The 27,683-nt window shown below is 43.1% G+C and overlaps 1 protein-coding gene across 1 annotated transcript in view; it reads left to right on the top strand.

Moving 5' to 3' along the window:
- Positions 1-24,096, top strand: part of TRPM6 (transient receptor potential cation channel subfamily M member 6) — a gene marked incomplete at both ends in the record, with an annotated part of 139,822 nt that extends 115,726 nt beyond the window's left edge. The window contains 8 exons of the mRNA XM_080708997.1: positions 117-167; positions 2,036-2,101; positions 4,064-4,350; positions 4,603-4,685; positions 6,996-7,201; positions 14,368-14,419; positions 20,350-20,456; positions 23,963-24,096. Of these exons, the coding sequence (XP_080565123.1) occupies positions 117-167; positions 2,036-2,101; positions 4,064-4,350; positions 4,603-4,685; positions 6,996-7,201; positions 14,368-14,419; positions 20,350-20,456; positions 23,963-24,096 (986 nt within the window). The remainder of the gene's footprint in view (positions 1-116; positions 168-2,035; positions 2,102-4,063; positions 4,351-4,602; positions 4,686-6,995; positions 7,202-14,367; positions 14,420-20,349; positions 20,457-23,962) is intronic.
- Positions 24,097-27,683: the final 3,587 nt, after the last annotated feature.

Genomic DNA, 27,683 nt, shown 5'->3' with positions numbered 1-27,683 from the left:
GAGAAGCCATTATGATTAACCTGTTCAATAATATCTTGGAAGGCAATATATTCGTTCGTTAGCATGTATTTATCTCAGCCAAGTAATTAAAACGCCAATGTTTCCTATGATTTCAGAGATCTCAGCCTCTTTACAAAGCCCTCAAGAGCCTCACCACCATTACTCAGGTAGGAAGCATGGGTGTCGCTGAGCTAAACGTCTGATTCTGCATTTGTAAATAGAAACTTGGTGAATTCCATGACATGATGTGGCTCCCAACCCTGAGGACTATTCACTTTGATGGGAACAGCATTTAGATTTTTTACCTTGGCACCGACTTAAGAAAGCAAGTTGTAGGAACTTCTGAGAATTTGGTTTTGTTTCTTAAAAAGCATTTAGATCAGCAGGTTCCAAATTGTGAAGTTCTCTTTGAGGTGTAGAAATTCCTCGCAAGCTCCAAGCCAGCTCCAAAGCAGAGAATTTAATACTTTTTAAATTTTTTATACTAAGGATTGAACTCAAGGGTATTCTACCTCTGAGCTACACCCCTCTCCCAGACGTTTTTAGTTTTTAATTTTCAAACAGGGTCTCATTAGGTTGTTAAGAGTCTGACTAAGTTTCTGGGGCTGGCCTTGAACCTGTGATCCTCCTGCCTCAGCTTCCCACGTATTGAGATTAAAGGTGTGTGTGACCACACCTGGCGAGCTTAAGTGTTTTGATTTTACCTTATTCATTTTGGTTCTGGAGATTTAATCCAGAGGCATTCTACCTCTGAACTAGAACCCCAGACCTATTTTAGTTTTCATTGGGAAACAGAGTCTTGCTAAGTTGCTGAGGCTGGCTTCGAACCTGTGACATTCCTGTTTCAGTCTCCCCAGTACTGGGATCACAGGCATACTCCACCACACCTGGCTGAGCTCGGTGTCTTGGATTTGGGGGAAGATGGACCTGCAGTACTTCTTTGAGAGAGGGTTTGGTACCTTCCCTGGGCCCTCTGTGAACATGACCACTGAATGAATGCCAACCCCTCGGAGTAAAGTCAACAAGGATGTCGCACAGAGATGTCGGATGGAGGCATCAAGCGTGTTGACTCTCTTAGGCACCATCATCTCACAGTGCATCAGCTGTCTTTCTTTCAAAGTGGGAGCGGTTGTGCTCCCCCTTCCTGCAGAGCAGACTGCCAAAGGGCTGGTTGAGAATTAAAAAGAAAACGTTTTGAATGCTAAGCAATCTAACAACCAACTGGACTCGTGCCGCTGGGCCCACTGCTCTCAGCGGTGGGGAAGACGATACATGGCAAGACTTCACAGTCTGAAGCTCAGCGCCCGGGCGAGATCTTGCACTCTAGAAACTACCATACTTATTAATAGCAAGGTCAGCCCAGGGCTGCTGTATCCTGAATTCTCCTCCGTGTTGAGTCACGTGTCTGTGGATTACAGACTCCTCATTCCAGGTTCTTCTAACTGGGTCTTGCAGCATAGCAGTAATCTATTATTTTGACTCCAGCTGTCAAACTTGAGCAAGTCTCTGGTGAGAAATACTGTAACTCATATCGACTCTGATCTGTTAGGATACGGCTCTTAACAAGAAAATGCAGATCACCTGCTTCTAATTAAAATTAGTCTTCAGTTCTCCTTGGGATAAGAAAGTAAATTACACAAAACCAACAGTAGGTGTCGCCACAGTCCACTGCGCATTGGGTTTGCTTTGAAAAAGAAAAACCAGAGAATGAAGGATTAAAATGCCATTTCAAGAACAGTCCCACATAGATGTGGGTTAGTATGTGATTTGGTATTCAGGAGAGTGAGAGAGAGACTCTCCCTCTGACCCTGTTATGTAACCTCATTAGAAAATGTCCCCAAGACTGGGATATCCTTCTTATTTAAGGGATCATTTATATTTACAACTGTATTATTTATTTTTTGACAATAGCAAAAATAAGGGCCTCAGAAATAAAACACTCTGGCAGTATTTGACCATATCAATGTGGAGAGGCTTTCTGTAAATTTAATCCACAGATGCAGATGTAAAATTGTAAATCTGTTATTGTTTGCAGCCATCGAAAGGAACAATTTAATGAGGCTTTCTCAGACCATACCGTTTACACCAATCCAGCTGTGGGGTGAGTGGCATTTCTACTTCTTGGGGCTACCGTAGGGCCGTCTAACATCAGGCACACTCCATCAGAATAAACCAAGAAAGACAACATGATACATCATTTGACTTGAAAATTTTGTTTGCACCTTGTAGAACAGTGAGATTCCTTTCCTAAAATGGAAACCCCTTTTATCTGCTCTGGCCAGCATTTAGAGTCAAAATTTGCTTCTGTGGGGATGGGTGGGACCCGTATTGAGCAGCAGTTGGGAAGAAAGCAAGAATGCTGCACCTGGCATTCGCCGACTCACGCTGGAAGATCTCAGGAAAGAAAAGACCAAACCAACCATATGTAATGAACACAGGAGAAAGCTCGAAGTGTCAGCGTGGCGACAGGCAACAGGCGACTGATGAGAAATGCTTTGTGTCTTGTGCTCTGTTGGTTTGTTTGTTTTAATGTACATTGATTGCTTTTAACCTCAGACTGTAGATGCCACTTTTAAAGGCTGGAGTAATAAAAGGACACACGTTTGAGTTCTCCAAGGCCACCGGAGTTTCTCTGTCCAGCAGGATGGAGCAGGGACCGGGTGACAGTATGGCCAGGTGCCCACCCCCACCATCTTCACCTCCAGTCTCTTCACACTGTCCACATGGGACAGCCAGTTTGTCTTCTGATTATTAGAGGAGACGCCACCTTCTCTTCCTTCCAGTTGGCTCTAAGGCTGCTTTTGAAAAGCCATAGCTCTGTTCCAAAGCCTTCAGGGATTAGAATGTCTAAGAGATCCTTGGTGGTATTTCTGGGCACCAAGAATAAATACTTGAAAATATGCGGTTAAAACTTCCCTGGGTGTGTCTACTGGCCAGGAATTAGATACAAGAGTAAGAGAAGGGATTCCTTTCTTGGTAAACCAGTAAAAATTATGTTACTTCTGTTATGAAGCATGAATACTATACTGTTGAAGTCTGGTTCAGTAAGGATTTCTCCCTGTTCAAGAGCCTAAAAGTAGAAGCAGTAGAGCAGGTAAGTAGCAGTTTGTGTCTAGAATCCTTTAAATGGGATTGAGTTCATATCTGCGGCTCTAGTTCACTTTAGCCATGTTAATGTATCTAATCATTTTTTTTTTTTTTGGTACTGAGGATTGAACCCAGGGACATTCAGCCTCTAAGTTATACCCTAGGTATTTTTATTTTTTACTTTGAGACCCTTGCTAAGTTGCCAAGGGCCATGCTCCATTGCCCAGGCTAGCCTCAAAACTGCAATCCTCCTTTCTCAGTCTCCGAAGCACTGGTATTACAGGAATGCACCACTGCACCTGGCTAACGTATTTAATCTTTGCAATACACCAATGAGGAGAACATTATTTTCAACCCATTTTACTGATGAAGAAAACTTGTAAAAAGGTGCAAAAGAGGGAGAGAGAGGTTATGATCCTTGTACTGACTCCACTTAAACCACTGTATTCTCAGTGAAATAACAACAAAAGAGAAGAAAGCAAAATCTAAGCAACAGCAAGAGCAGAACAACCCTTTTTCTTATATGGCGCACACACACACACACACACACACACACACACACACACACGTTTGTATATCCACACAAACACACTTGGGACAATTAGGAAAAAATGCCTAATAAGGCACCTTAGGAGGACAGTAATGAATAACGCTAGGTTAAACCATTTCTTTAGAAACAGTTGTCTTTAATGAAAGAAGCATGTCCACACCACTCTGATATTGTTTCTGTCCACTTGTAGTCCACAGTAAGAATAACTTAATTCCTGGACATCATCAGATACATTGTCCCTTCTTCCCCTCCCCACCTTCCCTAGACACTCAGTGGCACGATCCGGGTCCTGGTTCTGCTCTAGTCCCTGCTAGTCCCATTCTCCTCCGATCACAGAGACTGAACTGATTCCAAGTTGACATTCAGGACGTCACATCCAGGTCCCTAGGATCCCCCTGAGCTCCTGGCCTTCACTTCTCTTTGCAGCGGGAGAAGAAGTGACTGTGTACAGGCTGGAGGAGAGCTCCCCTTTGAACCTTGATAAGAGCATGTCTTCTTGGTCCCAGCGTGGGAGAGCGGCCATGATCCAGGTGTTGTCCCGAGAGGAGCTGGACGGGGGCCTCCGTAAAGCCATGAGAGTCATCAGCACGTGGTCTGAGGATGGCGTTCTCACACCGGGGCACGTTTTCATTGTGAAGTCCTTTCTCCCCGAGGTCGTGCAGACGTGGCACGAAATCTTCCAGGAGAGCACGGTGCTTCACCTCTGCCTCAGGGTAAGAGCCCAGTCGGACAGGTCAGAGAAAGGAGACCTGGTCACAGTAAGACCATGCTGTTCAACCTGAAGGTATTTCGTTGTTTTGAAGGTAGTAGTTTTTGTTATTTTTGACTTTCACTTTTAAGGTAGAGAGGAGTAGTAGGAACTAAGTGAGGTTAAAATGACTAGGGCAGCCTTTAGTATCTCTGTGATAATAGTATGGTTCAGTAAACCAGTATGTATTTTTAAATCAATGTTTCTTACTTTGTAGGAAATTCAACAACAAAGAGCTGCTCAAAAACTAATCTATACCTTCAACCAAGTGAAACCACACACCATTCCCTACACACCAAGGTAAGGAAATCTTGGTACCTTGGTTTTTTGTTTTACGTAGGAATCCTATTAAGTACTTCTCAGCCCCATTGGAAGTTCCCCATGGCTTTATTTTTTTGGCTTCCTCCATAGTTATGCAGACTGGTGAAGAGAGAATCAGATGTCCCAGAGATACCTTAGCTTAAATCACTGAATGTATGTGACTGGAAAGCAGTTCAGGCAGGTGCCATGACCAACACTCCAATGTGCAAAACAGGCAGATCCTGGGGGTGGTTACAAATGCCTAGGGTCATTATGGCAGAAAAGCATCTTTATTTTAAGTGTGGTTTCTCCTCTCTCCCTCCCTTTCCTCCTCCCCTCCCTTCCTTCTTTCTTTCCTTCCTTCCTCCCTCCCCTTCTTTCCTTATTCCTTTTCTCTTTTCCTCCCCCCTCCCTCCTCCTTCGTTCATTCCTTCTGTCCTTTTTGATACTGGATATTGAACTAGGGGCATTTTACCTCAGAGCTACACACCTAGCCCTTTATATTTATTTTTATTTATTTATTTTTTGTGGTACTGGGGATGGAACCCAGGAGCATTCTACCTCTGAGCTGCACCCTCAGCCCTATTTTTTACTCTTTATTTTGAAACTGGGTCTCACTGAGTTGTGGAGGACCTCACTAAGTAACTGAGGCTGTCTGTGAACTGGGATCCTCCTGTCTCAGCCTCCCGAATGCTGGGATTACAAGTGTGCGCCACCACACCCGGCTCTTCAGCTCTTTTTATTTTATTTTATTTATTTAGTTTTTAAAGGTTGAGTCATTTACTGTTTGCTGGGGTTGGGGGACAGCTCCTTTATGAAAGGAAGCCGAGGCCCACACCAGGGAGCCCCAGGATGGCTCTTGGGCCCCAATCTGGGGTGTTATATCCACAGCGGGGTACAGGCTCAAGCCCCTCTCCTTGGCCGCCCCTTGCCCTGGCCCTGGGCTGTGCCCCTTGGCCCCAGAGCGGCCTTGGCCTTGGCTGGCCTTTCGTTACCTCCCTGATGCCGGCCAGGCCTCTGTTCCTTCACCTGCTGCTTCTGCTTCTTGTGAGGAGGCCCGGGCAGCCGTCTTTGCTTGATGGCCCGGGGAACATATCCTTGTCGGGCTCCGTGCCCACAGCCTGGGAGAAGTACTCAGCTTCATCGTTGTCCTCCTGGGGGGCGCCCCGGGGTCCTCTGGCCGCTGTCCCTGCCAGCCCGGCCACGGCCTCTTGATGCCCGCCAGGCTCTTCTTCCTATGGGCCTCCCGGTGCTTGTGCTCGCGCTGCACGTTTTGGGCCTGCTGGGCCTGCCGCTGGGCCTGGAGCCGCAGCTTCTCCTCCTTGGCTGCCAGGATGGCCTGCAGCTCCTCCTCCGTCTTGTGCACAAAAATGTTGAACAGCACGTTGCCCTCGCTGATGCCCTTCTGGGTCTTGATGAATCTCAGCGCTGTGTGGGGACGATCTCAGCCACGTGGCGCTCTGCTGGGCCCACTCGTTGCTGCGGCCAGTGTTGGCCTGGGGCAGCTCCGTGATGCCCTGCTTCCTGTCAGGCTCCATCTTTTTATTTTTAATTAAGGTGCTGAGGCTGGCCTCGAACCTGCAATCCTGTCTCAGCCTCCCAAGTATTAGCATTATAGACATGTGCCACCACACCCAGCTTTTGCCTCAGTATGTCAAGGGAGTATGGACTTGGTAGGAATGAAGTCTTGTTATCTTCATTGGAGTGAATTCTATACATTTAGCATGCTTTCATCAACGTGGATCATGTCTTGGTGCAGAGGACTCCAAGTAAAGCTTTACTGTTCCATCTAAAAGGAACTTCAAGCCGGGCGTGGTGGCGCACGCTTGTAATCCCAGCATTCAGGAGGCTGAGACTGGAGGATCTTGGCTTGGAGACAGCCTCAGCTACTTAGTGAGGACCTTTGCAACTCAGTGAGACCCTGTTTCAAAATAAACAATAAAAAATAGGGTAGGGGGTGTAGCTTGGAGGTCGAATGCCCCTGGGTTCCAGCCCCAGATCCACAAAAATAAATAAATAAATAAATAAATAAATAAAAATAATAAAAGAAACTTTATAGAGCACAGCCAGAAAAGTTGAGCCCGGGACTCATAAAAAAGCTGGGAAGTTTTCTCAAAGAGAAGGGAGGCGAGTGAGTGTGGGAAACATCTCCCTGTCTTCCTGTTCCTTCCCTTCTACGGAAAGGGCAGGTCTGTTGGCACTGAGGCTGTCTTGGTTCTGAGTTAGGCGACCCACTTGCTGCTGCCCTGTGTAAGGTCGCACCCCTTTTGCTGTCTTATGGAGCATCTGTAGCCTCTCTTTCCTTCGCAGGTTCCTGGAAGTTTTCTTAATCTACTGCCACTCGGCCAACCAGTGGCTGACCATTGAGAAGTACATGAGCGGGGAGTTCCGAAAGTATAACAACAACAATGGAGATGAAATCGCCCCCAGCAACACCCTGGAGGAGCTCATGCTGGCCTTCTCTCACTGGACCTATGAGTATACCCGGGGAGAGCTGCTGGTTTTAGATTTGCAAGGTGATTGCTCATGCAGGACAACAAGCAGGGGCCCCAGTTCATGCAGAGCACCAGGCCTGGCGGCGGATGGGGTCGCTCTGCCGAGCTGCCAAGGGAGGTGGAGACGGTTGAGAGACTTCGTGTGGAGAGAATCAGGACTACTTCCTATGTTGCTTCTCACTTAGAGGGGGAAATGTCGGCAGCTGATTAGCTGCTTAAATGTTCAAGACATCTAAAATTTTGAACTAAATGGCAAATGAGTTTTGTACCCGGATTTTTAGTTTTATGGCTTTGCCTTGGTCTTATGTTCACAGTAAAAATCTAGGCGTGCATTTATGTGCACAGGAAAGTTTTAGTTCTGGGCATTTTTCATGATTTTGAGTTTATGGCCTTAGCGATTTACAGTTTAGCTTGGTCTCTTTGCTGTGACCCTTGATATGACAGTTCATGAGAGTACAGAGTCCATCGGCAGAGGTGACGCCGCGCCCTCTTATTTAATGGAAGCCTTTGATCGGCACATCTTCCCACTATCAACACCTCACATGACACTTATAATCCTGCAGCGCGCAGAGCATCTCCAGCTGACTCTCCTTGCAGGGACAGAACAAAATATGTATTAAGGTCGAAGTTTAGTCCTTGGGCTCACCGACTGGGGCTTTGGCTTTAAATAAGGGATTTAGCCCAGGAACTTTCATGGAAGTTATCTCATTTAATCCCAGAAGCAGTACCTGGAGGTAGGTATTATGGGGAATTTGGGCCCAGAAAGTTTAAAGAACTTGCCCAAGGTTGCACAGCTACTTAAAGGGAAGTCAGGATGTGGACTTAAGCTGGATTGACCATCCCTGCTCTTTTCTTTGTACAGTCTTTTATTTCTTTAAAAACTTCACACCCAGAGGACATAGCCATCTTACGGTTCATTTAGACAACTTGGGCCTTTTTTTTCTTGTCCTTCTTGACTTTCCCAGCTCTCCGGTTCTGGGATTCCATGCTGAAAGGCAGTCTTGGAGGCCGAGGAATGCTGAAAGAAATATTCCTGGGGCATCATGAGCAATGTTTAGTAAGACTGCAAAGACACTTTGAAATCTGTAGCACATGCTCAGGGATGTATATGCAGTTCTTAAAACTATATGTAAGTGTTTCTGTCCTTTGATTTCTGCTGTTCACAGGACTGGATTGTGTTTCTAACCCAGAAACACAATATTTTAGGAAGCAATATAAACAAAATTAAAAGGATGACCAACACGATTCAGCTTTTTAAACCAGCAAAGATTGAATCCTTATAAACCCCCCATGTGGGTGCCCAGGGCATCTGTTTTTGTAACTTAAGTTTGGGAGAAGTTGATTATTTTCATCTGTTTTTGACAGTGCTTTGAGTTTTGGGTGGAGTTGTCTAAAAAGCAAAAACAAAAACAACAACAACAACAACAACAACAACAAAAAACAACCAAAGAAAAACTTTAAGGAATTAATGATGACTCTTCAGTGTGTTTTGTATTCCACTTGAATAGGTTTTTGTTTAATGGTGTTTATGTTTGGGGATTTTTATGTCTCTTAGTAATCCAAAGTGACATTAAACAGAACAAATTCTGAGCTGATAGTCTTGGGGGAAAAAGGGAATTAGCTTTATTCTTTTCCTGAGCAATTATGTCAATTGCAGAAACAGGCCACTCCAAATAAACTATGTCAAAACATTGGCCTTCAAAGAAGGGAAGGGTAGACATCATAGAATGAGAGTGATGAAATCTGAGATACTTATCAGAGAGTGCTGGCTAATTGATTAGGCCCGAATTGAGGAAGAACGCAAATCCTATAATAGTAATTATAAACAGTTACACTACTACTACCACTGCTAGCCGACATTTACTAAGCACTTCTTTTGTGCTGTGCGCTTAGCTAAAGGCTTATGTGCAGTATTTAATCCAAACCAGGTTGGAAAGGAGAAATGGGAAAATGTAATGTGCTTTTAATGTCTCTTAGTGGCTTTTGATTCAGTTTTGCATTGTGCTTAATTTATCTGTCTTTCCAGTCTTTGGAGAGATGATGCGCACTGATTGGGTGGTGGAGATGGGCGTCAGAGGCCGGGAGCAGCTCTTAGGAGGAGCATCTGTGGAGTGGCAGTGTTGAAGTCTGACTCCTGGCTCCACCAGGAATTAGCTGCATGACCCAAGAAGTGACCACTTGAGTCCACCCCTCCTCATTTGTGAATGGGAGAAATAATATTATGCACTTAAATCATTAGGCTGTTAAGGAGCTCAAGTAAGACAAGTTCTTTGCACATCCTAAGCCCTTAGTAGATGTTAGTTACAACTGTTGTTATTCTTAACATCTGTGTGGTTCTCTTGGAGATGGAGATGAATCTTCAGTTGTGGGGAGTCCACCCATGGGTGGTCCTGGTGATGCTGCCTGGAGACCCTATGTCTCTGCTCCATTATGCTTTGAGAAGATGGAGGGAGAAACACTCAGGCAGGGTATCCTTTCAGTCTCTTCTTTTCTTCTCCTCTTTACTTTCTTCCAAGAGGGCATAAGTTGTTAACCTACCACACTAGGCCAAGAAGCTGAACTCTATGGAAAGGTGTGCCCAATTCCCATCGCTTGTAATTACGCTGACATTTTCCAGTCTTTTTCCGCATAAAAACCCCACATGTGAGGGCCTGAATCATCATCATTATGCTTGCAATCCATATTTAATTCCCAGCAATAGAAATTAAAAACAATTGTATTTCAAATTACAGTAGTATGTAGTATTTTTTAGCTCGTTATATTTTTCCAGGGACCTTTGGAGATATAATATTAACGTCCTATTCCACAAAGCAGTTTCTAGAAGCAGTCAGCCTCCACATCATCATCATGAATAGTGTTGCTACAAAGAAGGCAACTTCTCTGTAGAGACGTGGAAGTTTACTGATGGGCCCGGAGATGGCCCAGATCAGATGGTAAACGTCTGGGTTTTCTCAGATTACTCTTCATCCTCATGCTTTTAAGCAATTCTTTTTGTGAGAAAACATAATATTTAGGGGCAACCAGATGAGCAGAAACATGACTTCGCTAGTGGTAAGAAAATAAGATTTCACTTCACAAGAGCTCCTTGAAGGAATAAAGATAATAAAAACAACAGCTAATAGTTTTTAGCTTCTTATGTCTCTGACACTTTGCTAAGCAGTGTACGTGCCATAGTTCATTTAATACTCTGTAACCCTGGAAGATAAGGGCCATTACATCACACTTTCAGAGGATAAAACCCGAGCTTCAGAGAGATTAGGAAGGAAGCCAGGTTTCACGGCTAGAAAGTGACGCAGCTGAGAGGGCAGACTACGTGTCTTGACTTCTATCTCTGACAGGCAACATGATGTAGAATCAACAGAAGCTGGTGATTTTTTATTTTTATTTTTGTACTGGGGATGAAACCCAGGGGCATTCTACCTCCGAGCCACAACCCCAGCCCTATTTTTAAAAAAATCTTTATTTTGAGACAGGTCTCACTGGGTTGCAAAGGGCCTCACTGAGTAGTAGCTGAAGCAGTCTGAGAACCATAGTCCTCCTGTTTCAGCCTCCCAAATGCTGGGATTACAAGCGTGCGCCGCCATGTCCGACTTGGTGTGATTTTGATAGACCTCTTCTTCTCTATAAATCTCCCTCTTCCCCGATTGTTCTTACCTCATTAGTTACTGTGTGTATTCTTAGAGTAAATGTTCTCAGCTGGGCGTGGTGGCGCACGCTTGTAATCCCAGCATTTGGGAGGCTGAGACCGGAGGATCACCGTTCCCAAACAGCCTCAGCTACTTAGTGAGGCCCTCCGCAACTTAGTAAGACCCTGTTTCAAATGAAAAAGAATAAAAAATAGGGCAGGGGGTGTAGTTCGGAGGTCGAATGCCCCTGGGTTCCATCCCCAGACCCGCAAAAAAAAAAAAAAAAAAAAAATGTACCCTTTACACAGATACCAGACTAAAGCTTTATCATTGTTGTGAACTTCAGGCTTAGGGTTAGATTTGTGCTTAAATAAGGATTCGTAGTTGTAAACCTCTTTATTGGTGGTACTTAAGAGATCATTCCACCTGTCATTCTGTTTCTTTACACTGTGGTTAGAAAAGCAGGATCTCTTCAGGCTGTTCCTTTTTATATATATGACGAAATAATTATAGCGAGACCAGCATCTTCCCATTACTTTCTTTAAAAAGAGTAAGAGCAGGGCAAAGCACTTTTTTCTTTTGCTACTGGGGATTTATTTAACTCAGGGGCATTCTACCTCCAAGTAACATCTCCAGGCATTTAATATTAAATTAATTAATTTATTTATTTTGTGGTTCTGTGGATGGAACCCAGGGGCATTCTACCTCTGAGCTACATACACCCCCAGCCCTATTTTTATTCTTTTTTTTTTTTTTTGGTGGTAATAGGGGTGGAACCCAGGGGCTTTCTACCTCAGGGCTATACTCCCAGACCTATTTTATATTTTATTTGGAAACAGGGTCTCACTAAGTTGCTAAGAGCCTCACTAAGTAGCTGAGGCTGGCTTTGAACCTGTGCGATCCTCCTGTCTCAGCCTCCCAAGCGCGAGGATTGCAAGCGTGCGCCACCATGCCCGGCTTTATTATTCTTTATTTTGAAACAGGGTCTCACTGAGTTGCAAAGGGCCTCACTAAATAGCAGAGGCTGTCGCGATGCTGGGATTACGAGCATGCACCACCACAGACGGCTATTTTTTATTTTAAAACAAGGTCTCTTGAAGTTGCTGAGGGTTTCACTAAGTAGCTGAGGTTGGCTCAAAACTGTGAGCCTCCTGTCTCAGCCTCCCAAGGACTGGGATTACAGCTGTGCACTGCCATGTCGGGTTGCAAAGCACATTTCACACACTTTCCTTGTGTTGAGGTTTCAGACTTGCTTTGTCCCTCTCTATTCAGAACCATTGGGAAAAGTTTCTAAGCCAGGGTTCTTAAAGATGCTCTGGTAGAATTCAGAGGGTCTGTGCATTTTGATGAGAAAATAAATTATACCTCATTTCTAGTTCCCTGTCACTGGAATTCATCATTTTTTCAATTTTAAAGTAGACCACACATCACAGTGATATTAGGAGTACCTGTGATTCTTTGTCATAGAAATTAGATATAAACATAGCATATTACAATGCTGCAGATATCTCAAAATACTGTTAATATTTATCATGTGTTGGATATTATAGTAGTTAACAGACCCAGGCTAGATCTTGTTATTTAGTATATCTGTAAAGAAACACATGTATGCAACAATTTAAAAAATGTAATACATCAATTTAAAAATACTTTGATAAACTGTATTTTACTACTAATGATTTTCTTTATATGTATTTGTGTATATCTGATGTAATTATGCATGTTAAAGCATTCTTCTGAGAACGGGGTTCCTTACCTTCATCAGACTGTCAGAGAAGGTCACAGCTCACAAAAAGCTTGAACACCTCTACTCTGAGCTCTGCCCTGCTCTAAGTTACTTCTTTTTCTTTGTTCTTTGTGATACTGGGGATGGAACCCAGGCCATTCTACCTCCGAGCTACACCCCCTGCCCTATTTTTCAATTCTTTATTTTGAAACAGGGTCTCACTGAGTTGCGGAGGGCCTCACTAAGTAGCTGAGGCTGTTCGCAAACTGCGATCCTCCTGTCTCAGCCTCCCGAATGCTGGGATTACAAGCGTGCGCCACCACATCTGCTTCTCTAAGTTATTATTATTATTTTTTTGCGGGTCTGGAGATGGAACCCAGAGGCATTTGACCTCTGAGCTATACCCCCTGCCCTATTTTTTATTCTTTATTTTGAAACAGGGTCTCACTAAGTTGCGAAGGGCCTCACTAAGTAGCTGAGGCTGTCCGCGAACCACGATCCTTTGGTCTCAGCCTCCTGAATGCTGGGATTACAGGTGTGCACCACCACGCCCGACTTCTAAGTTATTTTAATAAGATCTATTTTTCTTAGAAGAAAAGTCTACAAGGATTGCATTTTCTTGTGACGGGTTTAATCTGTGATAATGTATATAAAACACAGCAAAATCTCTTTTAAAAAATAGTGGTTAGAAAACAGGGTTTATTTTTTTTCAGCAAGTAGAAATAGAAAGACCTAACGATATTATAAAGTTCACATAATTTTCAGGTAATCTTTGCACAAAGTCCTTTCTGCTAGCAAAGAGACCAAGTGCGGGTTAGGGCAGGATCCGAGCAGTCACTGGGTGGTGCCCATCTGGTACCTTTACCTGCCCGAACGTCCCATCACGGGAGATCTGCCTCCTCCCCTCTCGCATGTTGCAGCAGAGATCCTCCTGGAGTGTTGATCCCTGTTTTGATACATTTCAGCTCTAAATTGCATCTGTGTTATCCTTTCCGCTGTTGGTGTCATCTTTGTAAAAGCAAATTTTATTGAAGACACCTACATTCAGAAATGTGTCCATAGATAAGCACACACCTCAAAGCCCTTTTGCAACTGTACACCCAGGTGGAACCAGCACCCAGATCAAGAATTTGGTGTTGGGTTCATTCTACTGTTTATAAAATATATATATATATATATATATATATATATATATATATATATATATATATATCATTTGATGTGTCTCTTTGATGGGGTAGAGGCTGTACCTGCAAATCCGCCCAGCGCCTTACACCTTGCTGAGCACTGATGGAGTCCATCTAAGGAGACCATGAACGAGTGGGAGGAACACAGGCTTTGCCCCGGCTTTAATCCTGTCATGACCACTTAGGGGCTGAGCAACCTCTGACAAATTATTTAATCTCTTTGAACATCAATGTACTCTTTGATGTAAATGAGGATAAAATGTAAAATGAGGATATGGGGATAATATCTTCCTTTTATGGTTGCTGAGAATTAGGGAAAATAAAATTAGAATGTCTAGTGTATACAAGTCGTAAATGAATGGCAGATGCCACTGTCGGTAACTGTGAACACACCACTAAAACATTCATTTGTGGTCTGTAAGTTTATTATAACGGTGGGGGGGGATTGTGGGAGACAGTGCCTTAACTACAATTTCCAGACATGCCTGGGCAATTTTTTATAGTACATTTAATTCACATGATGTTTAGTTTACTACAGAGTGAATGTAAGCTTTAAGAAAAGAAACTAGAACTTGATGATTATATTCTCAAACTTATAAGAAAATGAACCCCCCCATTTGCTAAATGAATTTTGTTTCTTCTTTTGAGGTGTTGGAGAAAATTTGACAGATCCGTCTGTTATAAAACCTGAAGACAAACAGTAAGTGAAGTTATGTGTTATCGTTTAGAAAATTGCATTTAACTTGCACATATTTTTCAAATTTATTTTTAATCATTACATAAAACTTAAAAATTGTGCAAGTTTTAAATGTTCATTTTTGTGTGTGTGTGGTACCAGGGATGGAACCCAGGGGCATTCTACCTCTGAGCTACACTCCCAGCCCTACTTTTTATTCCTTTTATTTTGAAACAGGATCTCAGGGCCTCACTAAGTACATGATATAGGCCGTGAACTGCAGTGCTCCAGTCCCAGCCTCCCAAATGCTGGGATTCCAAAATTTTTATTTGTGCATTATATTCACACATCATATTGGGGTAAAAACTTGTGTGTACAGACATGCACACATCACTGATTTAACCCCTACCCAATTCCCACCCCATTTCCTCCCTCCCTTGCTCGGCTTAGTGGTTGACTTCGATATGTTTAAGTACATTGTGTGTTTTAGAGATTTTCCTCTTCCCCCCTCCTTTCTCCTCCTTTAGGTTGTCTTGTTTGCTCCTTCATAGGATTTTCTTTTTCATCTAGAGTTCCTCCTATGACCCAATTCTCCCTAATTCTCACATATTAGGGAAAGCATCTGATTTCTTATTTTTTGTGACTGACTAATCTCACTTAGCATAATGTCCTCCAGTTCCATCCATTTCCCTGAAAATGATGTAATTGAGTTTTTTTTGATGGCTGAGTAAAATTCCATTGTGTACATATCCCACAGTTTTGTAATCCATTCATCTGTTGATGGACATCTTGGCTGGTTCCATAGTTTGGCAATGGTGAATTGTGCAGCTATGAACATAGATACACATGCATTAGTTTGGCATGTTTTTTTAAAAAAATGTATATGCTGCCTGGCGTGGTGGCACACACTTGGAATCCCGGCTCTTGGGAGGCTGAGACACGAGGATCACACAGGTTCGAAGCCAGCCTCAGCTACTTAGTGAGGCTCTCAGCAACCACCAAAAAATAAAAATAAAAAAATAAAAAAAGTATATGCTTCTTTTTGCCTCCTAGAAAAGTTTTGAGGCAGCTTTTGTATTTGGTTCTAAAACAATACGATTTCTTTTTAATAAAATTATGAAATGGGTAAGGGCTGATTGGGTCATGTGTACATGTATGTCTCCACCATTTTGTACCCCATTAAGATGTATGACTACAATGCACCAATAAAAAATTAAAAAAAATTATGAAATGACAGAAAAAGGAAAATATGTAAATAAAATAAGATTCAATCTAGGGTTGGGTTAGTGCATATAAATGCATCTAAATGGAAATTATAAAGACCAATGCAATAGCCAGAATTTGGTTGTAATTTTGACTCTGAGTTTCCTAGTGGCCCAAATATAAGAGAAATGTACTTAAGTTTAGTTAGAACAGGCTTGACATGAAAACAGCTTAGGAAGGAAGCAGTTTCCTTCGTTGTCATTTCAGTGGAATTGATGCATCTTATCACAGGCAGCAACTTCGTCACATGCTTAAAAACAAAAGCACCAAGCAGTCTGAACGTATGCCATATGTTCCACAGAAAAATTAAAAATTAAAAAATAAAAATAAAAAAGCTGAGGACATATGGTGTGCTGGTTACTAATAGCAAAGCTAAAAGAGGTCTAAACAGTGGGGCTTAGGTCAGGCGTGGTGGCGCATGCTTGTAATCCCAGCTCTTGGGAGAATCACACAGGAGAATCACACAGGTTCAAAGCCAGCCTCGCTACTTAGTGAGGCTCTCAGTAACTTAGTGAGACCCTGTTTCCAAATAAAATATAAAATAGGTCTGGGAGTGTAGCCTGGAGGTAGAAAGCCTCTGGGTTACACCCCTAGTACTGCAAAAAAAAAAGGGGGGGGGCTTACAAATGAAGTGGCCATCAGATTGTCAGCTTAATTCCAGGCCTGATAATCTCATCTGCCTGCCCTTTGAATTCCCAAGGGCTCTGGATGCCATCCACGGGCTTTTGGGAAGACAGGGTGCTAGAGGATCTGAGGCTGTGTTCTTGTATTAAAGGTAGAGTAAAAAGACATGACGGCTCGGGTTGAGGACTGCTCAGTATGGCAGTCAGCAAGGGTTCTCAGATGTGGGTTTGCATCAGGATCACCAGGGGGACTTGCCGAAACACAGATGCTGGGCTCCACCTCCTTCCCATTCAGTAGGGATTCAGGCATGGTGCGGTGGGGCCCAGTGACGCGTTTCTAACAAGCTCCCAGGTGACTGGTCTTGCCGCTGGTCCATAGACCACACTTTGAGAGCTGCCGGCATACGGCATGTTCACTTCTGGGGCATCCTAAGGGCCCCTATGTGGTCCCTGGGCGGTGTGAAAAAATATAAAATTATATAAGTGGGCAATCCTGATAGAATAAAATCTAAAATGTGTCCTTTCTCGCCCCTGGGACTTACAGATATTCACTACTTGAGTGCTCTGTTCCGTTTCTGAATGATTTTACTAATTATGGTCTCACCTGTGGGCTTCTACACGTGGACCTATCTACTAGGTGTTTCTGACATTTACTTGGGACGGGTGAGCTAGAGAAGACAGAATTGAGCATACTGCTCCCATGCATCATAATTCTCATGTTAATTATTTGACTATGGAGTATGTGCTCTCATTCTTAGGGTACACATAGAGGCTTTATTATTTTTCACTTGAGCAGAGCTAAAATGTTTTGTGCTTAGAATATTCTTTTCTTTAGTAGCCCTGTGTGGGGGTTTGTAGTAGGAACCTGTGCTATACATTCTCAGTAATTTTGCAGTGGAGTTTTTGCATAATGAATCAAGTTTATGTATACTCTGTGGTTCATTAAATTTTGACCTTGGCATATATCACTTAATATGACCTGAATATTCCATCTTTTAGAATTCTAAGATTATATTATCCCACTTGACAGTTAAGTATTTAATTACATTCTACAGTCTGTGGGTCTCCATTTCTATTACGGTCACCTGGGGAATTAAAAAAAACAAAAAAAAGATTCCCAGGTTTGGCATTCAGTTAGAATCTTGGGCGATAGGGCCCTGACATCTGTACTTTTGAAGTTCCTCACGTGATTCTGTGGACGACCACAGTCGAGAGCATGAGGATTTCTGTCTTAGGGCAGTTTATTATTTTTAATGACCGAAGGGTGGGAACTCTGGAATGAACAGGATGGCATCACTGTGGCCCGCCTGCTTTTAGGGGATCACCCAATTTTGGTAGCAGTGAGTTTTCATGGCGATGATAATGAGAAGTTCTGTTTCCTTATGACTCATTAGTTCAACAAGAATTACATCTAATTAATTCTGCAGGGCTCACATGTTTGAATAACTTCTGGATCTGAAGTGTGGACCATGAACCAACAACATGGCAGGGTGTGCATCATGGGAGTGTTAGGGACGCAGTGTCTCAGGATGTTTTCTAGAACTACTGAACTAGGATGCGAATGTTGACAGCATCTTCTAGTGACTTGGTGGGAATTGAAGTTTGCGAAGCATCAACATAAGCGGGTGCTTTCACATATGCTATTTATTTTAGCCTTTGCAACAACATTGGGAGTGAGCAGTTTCAATCCCGGTTTGCAAATGACAAAACTGAGCTCAGTGGAGCTCGTAACTTGCCTATGAGGAGAAAGAGTCAGTGAAAGGAAGTAATCCTCTATCACGGGAGAGGGACACCTGCCTGTAATCTCAGTACTTGGTAGGCTGAGACAGGAGGACTGCAGGTTGAAGGCCAGACTCAGCATTTTAGTGAGACCCCGAGCATCTTAGTGAAATTCTGTTTAAAATAAAAAATAAAATAAAAATAAAAAGAGAGCTGGGGGTGTAGTTTGGAAATAGAATGCCCTGGGTTCAATCAGTACCAAAAATTAAAAAGACAGGGAGGGAGGGAGGGAGAAAGGGAGGGAGGGAGAGAGAGAGAAAGAGGAAAGAAAGTTTTGTGGTGTATATTCTAATTTTGTCTCTAATGCCTGTTGTCTCTTAACTTTCTTTAACCTTCTGCCTGGTTTGTAGGTAGTTTGGGATGATAGCTTTTTAGCTTGCTGCCGTGATGGTTTTTGGGCATTTGACAAGTAAAAACCATGATGGGATGTTCTTTAGTAAATCTATGTATAGATGGCACTAATTAGCGTTGCCTCGCATGTGGAACCAAGCTACCACCTGCTTTTCCTGTGTTGTGAAAAATCTGGAAAACAGCTATGTGTATTTTTTTTTAAACTTGATTATCTGAGGCGGCAAGGCTCCGGGCATGCCGGAGGGTGTAGATTCAAATGAATTTCCCTACAAACCTCTTCACTCTCTCCTGCGCAGGGAGCTGTCCGGGCCCCTGATACATTCATTTGGTAGCAATTTGGGTTCTTTTGTCTTGACTTTCACCAAGCTCATGGAGGCAAATGATTCAGCTCAGAGCTTTTATCTGAGAATCGATGTCATATTTCTAAGTTGGGGTTTTTTATACTTTCCTGGGGGGAAAGAAATGGCAGTTATGAGATGCTAGCAGGTGACATATTCTCCTACATTCGTGCTGGAGAGACTATGGAAAGCGATTCTTTCATGCTAATGATAAACGCCCCCCCCCCCCACTTTATTGGGTCTAGAACTCTGTTCTAAATACCCAGCGATTCTACTTCCATCCACCTTCAATCTCACCCTACTGAAGTCGTGCCCTACCAGACGCACTGAGAGTCAGGGTCGCTAACAAGAGGCGCTCTTGCAGCCGGGCGAATACCACCAGGGCTATACTTTGTGAGAACGATTGAGTGACCAGGAAAGTTAATACGAGTGTCTTTCCACCCCGCCTTCCCAAGAGATCCCTCCACCTACTCGCCGGGAGCAAAGAGGCAATCTGAGCTCAAACTGACATCAGCCCTCATTCTGAGCCTGGCACATCTTCAGAGCAGCTACTGTTCTTCTGCCAAAAGGAAGTGGAAATTGAGATAAATGTTTCAATCCTCGGATGGAAAAAAAAAAAGTCCATTTTTACACCATGTCCCTTTTGAAAAACCGCATTCCTTAGAAGCAAAGTTTATTGTTTCCTTTTGTGATAGTTTGCTTTGCTTTTTTCTCAAGACGTGGTATTTAAGAGCGGTAATTGAGTTCAGATTTTAAAATGTGCTGTTTCCACTCTGCATGTCATTAAAATAAAATATTAGCTTTCATAAAGTTTCTTTGGAAGTGTTTCTGGTGTGCTCTGTTCCGTGGCGTGCAGAGTGTCAAAACCTAAAGAATAATGCTTATAGGCGATGGAAGAATGGATGACCAGCGATCCTAGAATCTGCCGGGGGTCTAGGATAATGATAAGAGTATTCAAAATGTACCTAATATATACTGGGTTTACTCATAATTTTATCACCTCCATTGAGCACATGTGTTTTACTTCCACAAACATTGTCTCGTAGTAATCTTCTTGTTCCACAAAGAGCCATTAAAGCAGTTTGCAGCTCAGAAAGTGGCTTTTGAAAAATCCATAAATAACTGGCTCTAGGGTCGAGTCAGGTATTTATTTTCAAGGAAGGCTATTTTAACAAAAGTATTTGTGTTTGCAACAATGCATCTTTTTAGGTGTGTTCTGATGGCACATTTACTTTATCCCTTACCTCTTGGTATTTTACTAGAACATTTGGTAATGAATGTCATTCTCTCACCCCATATGCATTAAAAAGGGTTTCACTGTATTTGGTTTTAATGTGGTACATAGAAAAACTCACTCTTCTATCAGATTAGCGTTGAAATGAGTTTCACAGTAGGTCTTGGAGTTGGGTACAAAGATTTAAGTGCATTTGAATTTTAAATTTGCAAACCTAACATTGTTGCCTCCCCCAAGTGCTCTGTTCTTTGTTGGCTCCTCCAACTTACTGGGTTACTACGGGATACTGTTCGGTGTCGTAGAGAATCCAAGTCGAGCTCCTTTTTCTTAACCGTGTTCTAATTGATATTCTGATATTTCCTCTAGATCAAGAGGAATGGTGTTTGGACCGGCCAATTTAGGGGAAGATGCAATTAGAAACTTCATTGCAAAACATCGTTGCAACTCCTGCTGCCGGAAGCTCAAACTCCCGGGTATGGACGCAAACAGTTCTCTTTCTCCCAGTAAATCTCTCAGAGAACGACATCCATCGTAACCTGGGATCGAGTGGGAAATCTTAATCACATTTTTATCTCATGCGCAGTCATCGGCAGAGCCTGACTTTCTGACTACAACATTTTCAAGTCTGTAAAGGGATTAAAAGGACAGGGATTTACTTTAGATTCTGCCAAAATGTGATAAAACAACAACGGGGCCAACTTTTCCTTGCAGTGTCACAGTCACTCGAAGGGGAAGTTTACCCCCTTAAATGGGGTGAGATCGATGGAGCTTCCCCCGGCCCCAGTCCTGCTTGGCCCCTGCCATGGTCCCCACAACATTCCTATTCTATTCTATTTTTTTTTTTTTTTTTTTTGGTGGTACTGGGGGTGGAACCCAGAGGCTTCTACCTCGGGGCTATACTCCCAGACCTTTTTTTTATATTTTATTTGGAAACAGGGTCTCACTAAGTAGCTGAGGCTGGCTTCGAACCCGTGCAATCCTCCTGTCTCAGCCTCCCAAGCGCGGGATTACAAGCGTGCGCCACCACGCCCGGCCTTATTCTATTCTAATTTGCCCACTTGACACTTGGGGACAGTCTAGAGGGAACTAACCGATGTCAATTAAAGTAATTTTTTCACTATAAAAAACTGCCACGTGATTGGTCGGTTGATTGGTCGCAGTACTAGGGATCAGACTTACAAACTTGCATACGCTAAGCTTTACCATGGAGCTGCACCTCAGCTAGAAACCCTGCTACTTTAAGCACACATTGCAATTATAAAACAAAAACCCAATTTGGTAACATGGTCCAACACGTCTTCTCTGAAACCAATACAGTCACCACAGAAAGTATCGCTAATTGTTGTAATGTCTCCTCTCATATGTGGAAGCAAGAGAGAAAATAGGAAACTTAAGAGACTTTAGATGTTTGGGGAGAGAGACCAGTGGACTAGTGGAAGGGGGCGAGGAAGGGGAAGGGAGGAGGGGTGGAGGACTGAGGAAGTTCAAACAATGTTATCTCTGTCCGTATATGAACACAGTGCTACAATCTCACTAGCATGTATGGGGAGGGAGGAGTGGGGAGAGGGCGGAGGCGGGGAAGGAACACAGCAGGCTGTGTGCATGTACTGTGGACCACTTTGAACCTCACTATGATATATAATTACGATGCGCTAAGAAAAGTATTGAAAAAAGAAAACAGATCCTTAATATAAAATCAAATAGCTGGAGATACCTGCTCTCCAAACGAGAGCAAACCCATCTCTGTTGCATTTTTTTCTTTTGTCATAGAAGGGACACTTGACGCACAATTTATTCTGACACTGGAATTTCATACATTGCAAACTGAGTGGTCCTTGTTCCAGATGCACTTGGTGCTTACCTGTAGTCCAAGCTCCAGGATTTGAGGCCAGCCTGGGCAACGTAGTGAAACCCCATTTCTTAAAAAATGGTCATACTATAAATAGGAAATCAGGAAAAGCCTCATCCATTGGGACCTAGGATGAAGCAGGTGTAAGTTTATATAATGAAGGGTGATTTCTAATGGTGTTAAAGTTTTGGGGCAGTGTGCGACATGGGCAGGGCTTAGCCAAAGACTGGGATTTGGAGCAGGCCTCCAGCTGGAGTGGGCGTGTAGCGCATCAGCCAGGGTGGGTGCTGCAGTGTGATGTTGGGTGGGAAGATCAAAAAGGAGCGGTTGAGAGGGGAGGGTCCAGCTCTCGTAGTTGCCCTGAACTCCATCTCACAGGTCACATGCCAGACAGGCAAGGAGATGGGCGCGCAGTACTTTCTTCTGCTCTGTGGTCAGAAGCTCAGGCTGGGTTATTCCGAGGGGCATCAGACCTCCAGGGAAGGGCGTTATGGAAAGCAGGATCTCATAGATATTTGAGCCATCCCGTGAGTGCAGGCTGGAGTCCCACGAATGTCTCCATGTCCACATCCTCAGGCCCTAGCGCTTCCCAGACTGACTCATAGTTCCCTGCACAGGGCAGTCTCCACTCCTGAAGACAAGGACTACATCTGATCTGCCAAGAGCCAGGGAGACTTGAGCCATAACGCACTGCCGCCAAGCCTTGAGCGGTCAGCTGTGCTCTATGATTAAGGCTGAGATTATTATTTTTTAAATACTGGAGGGTTTTGAGTGTTTTAACAATTTCTTCCTCTTTCGATCTAATCTGTGTTTCTTTCCCAAACCTTTTTTTTAAGTATCATTTAACTGGGAATAAGAAATCTCATTTGCCCAGATGTTTGAAAAACTGGATTTTTTTTTTTGAAAAAGGGATTAGTCTAGAAAAAGAGATCAGAGCTGGCATTTCTTTTTTATTTATATTTTTTGCTTTTATTTATTTTAAAAACAGGCAGCTTAGGACAATGTGTTAGCGTGTGGATCTAGAGACACACAGTTTGGGTGCGGGTCACTGCTATTCTTTTTACCAACCATGTGTCTTGGGGCTTCAGTGTCCTCCTCTGTAAACTGGGGATAGTAGCACCTGTCTCATAAAGTTGGTGTTAGGATTAAATTAAGTAATATATGTACATGTTCAATAAATGGTTATTTTTAAAAATATATATTAGTTTTGTATTGTTACAAAACAAGAGAATTCCTATTTAATATCTTATTTTATTTTGTTTTATTTGTGGTCCTGGGGCTACACTTCCAGACCTATTTTTTATAATTTATTTGGAAACAGGGTCTCACTAAGTTGCTGAAAGCCTCACTAAGTAGGCTGAGGCTGGCTTCGGACTTGCACGATTCTCCTGTATCAGCCTCCCAAGTGCTGGGATTACAAGCGTGCGCCACCACGCATAGGTCCTGTTTAACATTTTAAAATACTTTTGTGTTATTTGGTAATGGGGATTGAACCAGGGCCTCGGCGCACACCAAGCATGCATTCTACCAGTAAATGATGCCCTAGCTCCTTAGAAATGCATGTTTGAGACTAACAAATGCAATCAGATATTTAGACAAATGTTTAAAGCTTATTGTTCTCTAAACCCTTCTCCCAAAGACCACCCCCTTTGAATATCATTTTGCAAGTGGGAGAGGGAGAGCATCGGAAACATGGGATCTGATGGTAATTGGATGGGACTTTAGGTACAGCGTTTGTTGCAGAAAACTCAGCCCTGAAACTTGGCGTCTACTGTTTTGGGGTAACCTCCCACACTCTGCTCACAATTCAACAGTAACAGCGCTGTTTCCCACACTTAATGCTGGCCAGGTTTTACCTTATAGGATGTTGCCCATTGAATCAAACAACCCAATCTCTCCTCCTCGTTTCCAGTGTTGGATGCCTCCAACGAGCTGGAGGCACTAGATTCCCACCTGTACGTTGATATGGGGAGGGGACTTGGTTTGGTTATTATTAAGGGTTTGGGTTACATGTATCCATGGCCCTTGGATGTAGAACTCTTTTGAGCATTTGGCAAAGTCCAAAGTCTCATCTATTTGCAAGATCAGTGGGTTTGGGGATCCCTTAAAGATGTCTTGTCTTTCTTGCAGATTTGAAAAGAAATGACTTTTCCCCTGGAAGGATAAATTCTAACTTTGGTCTTGAGAGGACAATAGAACCAGCTGAGGGGCCTCCAGAAAGAGAAAGAAATAAAAATTTGCCAGAAGACTACACACGACTCTAAAAGGGGGAGAAGCCAGAAGACGTTGCCTTTCCTCTCTGCAGTGTAGATCGACTGACATAGCACTGATTACATCAGAACCTCATAAGGGTGGCCTCTACCATGGGCCTTCCTGGGGTATACTCTCTGAGCCTCAAGTCTGCCCTGGACCACAGGCCTCATTGGCATCCAGTGAACAGGTTTTCCTACACACTGAGTGTGTGCAGGACCTTCTGCTTGCGTTCTTTATCCTCAGGTTCAACACAAAGATACTGGACAAGTCAGCTGCAAATACTGCACCTTTATACCTCATTGCGTTAGCTGGTGGCCTGGAACCCTTCGGCAGGACCCCCAGGGGGCCGAACTTAATTTATTTTATCACCGTGTTTGCAGATTCCATCTCCTGGATGCTCAGTCCCTCACCTACAGATTACACTTATGTGTATATGTACATTAAGAAGGCGATTGGCTTCCTCTTCTATCCCACAGCACAGAGCAACAACAGGGAGCACAATGGAGAAAGGGTGGATTTTGTGCAGGGCAGAGCACACCCACTTACCACCTCGCTAGTAAGGAGTTGGTATCCTGGGAAATCTAGACAGGTTTGAGTATTGTCAGTAAGTCATGTGATGCCTGTGCTGTTTTTCAGGTTTTTCCAAAAGAAAGAAAAAGGGAACTCTAAAACATATACCCTTATTTCCTCTTAAAAATCCCCCAAACAAATATATAAAACTGAAAATTATTAAGAGCACCCCTTCACTTGAACTCAGGGCTACTATCAGATATAGAGTTGATTAGGTCAACTTCCAACACCACTGTTTTTATAAAACTGTGTCTATGATGTTACAGGCCAAGTTACCCTGTGTTGGCTCCTAGGAGGAAAGGTGCGCTTTTAGACTGACAACATGTTTTGCAGGTGTTTGCTTCCTCCATGGCTTGGCCTGGCTTGGAAACATGTCATCAGGGTTTCTGAAGCCCGAAGCTGAGGGTTTCTGGAAGCTGCTCTGTGCAGCATTTTAGGGGAGCCAGTTGGCCCTTTTGCGTGTTGGGTGGGGTTGTCCTACCCCAGAATGAGCTTTGCAGCCCATCAGAGGCGGAGGGCTGGGAATCCTCTCCCTTCTCGTGCATCTGTTTGCTCATTATAACATCTGCCAGCTGCAAACCTCCTGGGTATGAACAATTTCAGCTTCTCTTTATCTTTAGTCCTTACATTAGGTGTCTTGCTTCTGAGCTCCTTTTTAAAATCTATACTCCTGCATTCTTAGGTTATTCTTCAGGGAAAATGCTGCACAGGGAGCTTGAAAGACAAGGAGTTTGTTTGCCAGTGATTGTGCCTGATTTTTCTAAGTTGGAGTCACTATAAGGGTGAATCCTTTTCCCTTTTACTTTGGTCTTGGGGGTAGTGGGACACGGGACAGTTGGGTGACTTATTGATTGGCAATGAGGATAAACATTAATACTCTCGTGGGGGGGGTTAATGGCGCTATCCTATTTTGTGAATCAATAAAATATCTACTGGTACTTCAGTGCTGTGTTCAACTGTGGAAAATGCAGAGTTTGCCTGTTCAAAGGCCAAACCAAAGACACCAATTTATTGGCTGAATACTTGTTGCCTGGAATGGAACTTGAAACCAAATACATTCTGATTTCAAATTTCTGTGGTGTGCTTTATTTATTTATTTTTTTGAGAAACATCTACAGAATAACATTTTATTTTTATTTATGTATTTATTTTGTGGTACTGGGGGTGGAACCCAGGGGCTTTTCTACCTCCGGGCTATACTCCCAGATCTATTTTATACTTTATTTGGAAACGTTGCTGAGAGCCTCACTAAGTAGCTGAGGCTGGCTTCGAACCTGCATGATCCTCCTGTTTCAGCCTCTCAAGCTCTGGGATTACAAGTGTGCACCACCACGCCCGGTTCAGAACAACATTTTAAAATGCTGAATTGCTGGGCAAAGGAGGTCACTAGGATGGCCTGAATGTGCCAGGGCAATCTTGACTTTGAGTGGTTTATGATAGAAAAGAGCGGAGCATTGTTTACTCAGTTTTATTCAACAGCTATTTACTAAGTGCTTTTCTGTACTGAGTTAGTGATGAGAATGCGGCTGTGCACTTGGTGTCTCTCTGCCCTCCAGAAGCAGTATGTCTCAGGGTTCTTTTTGCTTTTTTTTTCAACTCTGGATCCTGGTCAGAAATTTTATTTCTGTGCAAATGTCAAATCCAGAGATGTGTCCCAATAACCTATCGGCCATGAAGCTATCTAGGGACTGGGACAAGAGAATTAGGGCAAATAAAAAGACATAGCTGAGACTGGTTTTAGGAACCCCTGAGGAAAAACAGACTGCACGGTCCGTTTTGGAGCACAAAGCGTGTGTCATAGACAGGGTCTGAGTCTGGGGAGCACGGAGTTCTTTCCTGGACCCAATGCCTGGAGTTGTGTTTCCACGAGGCTGTGCACGCCTGACCTGACTTCTGCTCCTGCTGTCTTGTGCTTCCTATGGCTCAGAGGAATGAAATCTATATAGCTTTAGTGTTACTTGTCCCCTTATTTTCTTTTTAAAAACAAGTGCTAGGTGACTAAGCCTTCCCAGCAGCCATTCAGTCAACATTTTAGAACTGTCGTGGTTGTGACTCTCATCTTTGAGGTGGATCTAGAAGTCATGCCATGGCTGTCCCCGTCATGTCTTCCTGTGCTTTCAATCAGTCCCCAGCACCTAGCACAGAGCATGGCACATAATATACTTTCAATACTTTAAAAAATTAAGTAACAAAACCTTTGACTGGTAGTGAATTTCCTCCACTGGGTAATAAATCAGACTTGCATTTTTAATCTAGAAGGAAACGATTACCAATTCCTTAAGACCCAACACCATTCTTTTGATCTCTCCCTGTTTTAATTTTCTGGGAAATAGCTTTTAACAACCCACACCTTGTCTGTGGAATTCTCAGCCAGTTCTTGCCCTACCACCATCAGTAATAGTACAGTCCTTCACCGGTGACTATTGAAATGAGATGATAACTTCCCAGAAACTGCCTAGAAATAATCATCACTTTATTACCCTTTGAAAAGAAGATTGATAGAAAAGTCATTTGAAAGATGGTTCATTACCATGCCCTAGTACGATTTCTTTACTCGCATCTCTCCAAAGCATGAGAAAGGGAGGATTATTCTCTGAGGTCGGAATTTGAAGGCTGTGTGTTTGCCTCTTTGAAGTCTTGGTATTTAATTTTCTGTAGTCATTTCTTGGGCAATTTTCTAAGAAACTAGTTGAAGCTAATTTATCATAAGTTAAAGTCAAATGACAGAAAAGATTTTTTTCCCCTTAACAGCATTTTATTCCACAGAGGTTAGCTTCTGAAGGAAAATGAGACTTAAATAGCATTTCAAATCTCCAGCCACATGGGTGGGGATGGAGAATAGAAAGGGTTCTGGAAACCACACTGGTTTCTTATTTAGCACAGTTATTATTTTGTGACTTTTCTTTCTAGACTTTGATATACAGATAAAATACGGTGTTTTTGTGTAACACCCTCCTAAAAATAATTAGAAAAGCTGCTAATTTTTCAAAGAAAGGCTTTTAGTCCCCTCCAGGGATAACGAACCTTC

Source organism: Muscardinus avellanarius, assembly GCF_963383645.1.
Source record: "Muscardinus avellanarius genome assembly, chromosome: 13".
In the NCBI taxonomy this organism is placed as follows: Eukaryota; Metazoa; Chordata; class Mammalia; order Rodentia; family Gliridae; genus Muscardinus; species Muscardinus avellanarius.
Note: the sequence above shows the minus strand (reverse complement) of the source record. Positions and strands in the feature narration are given on the sequence as shown.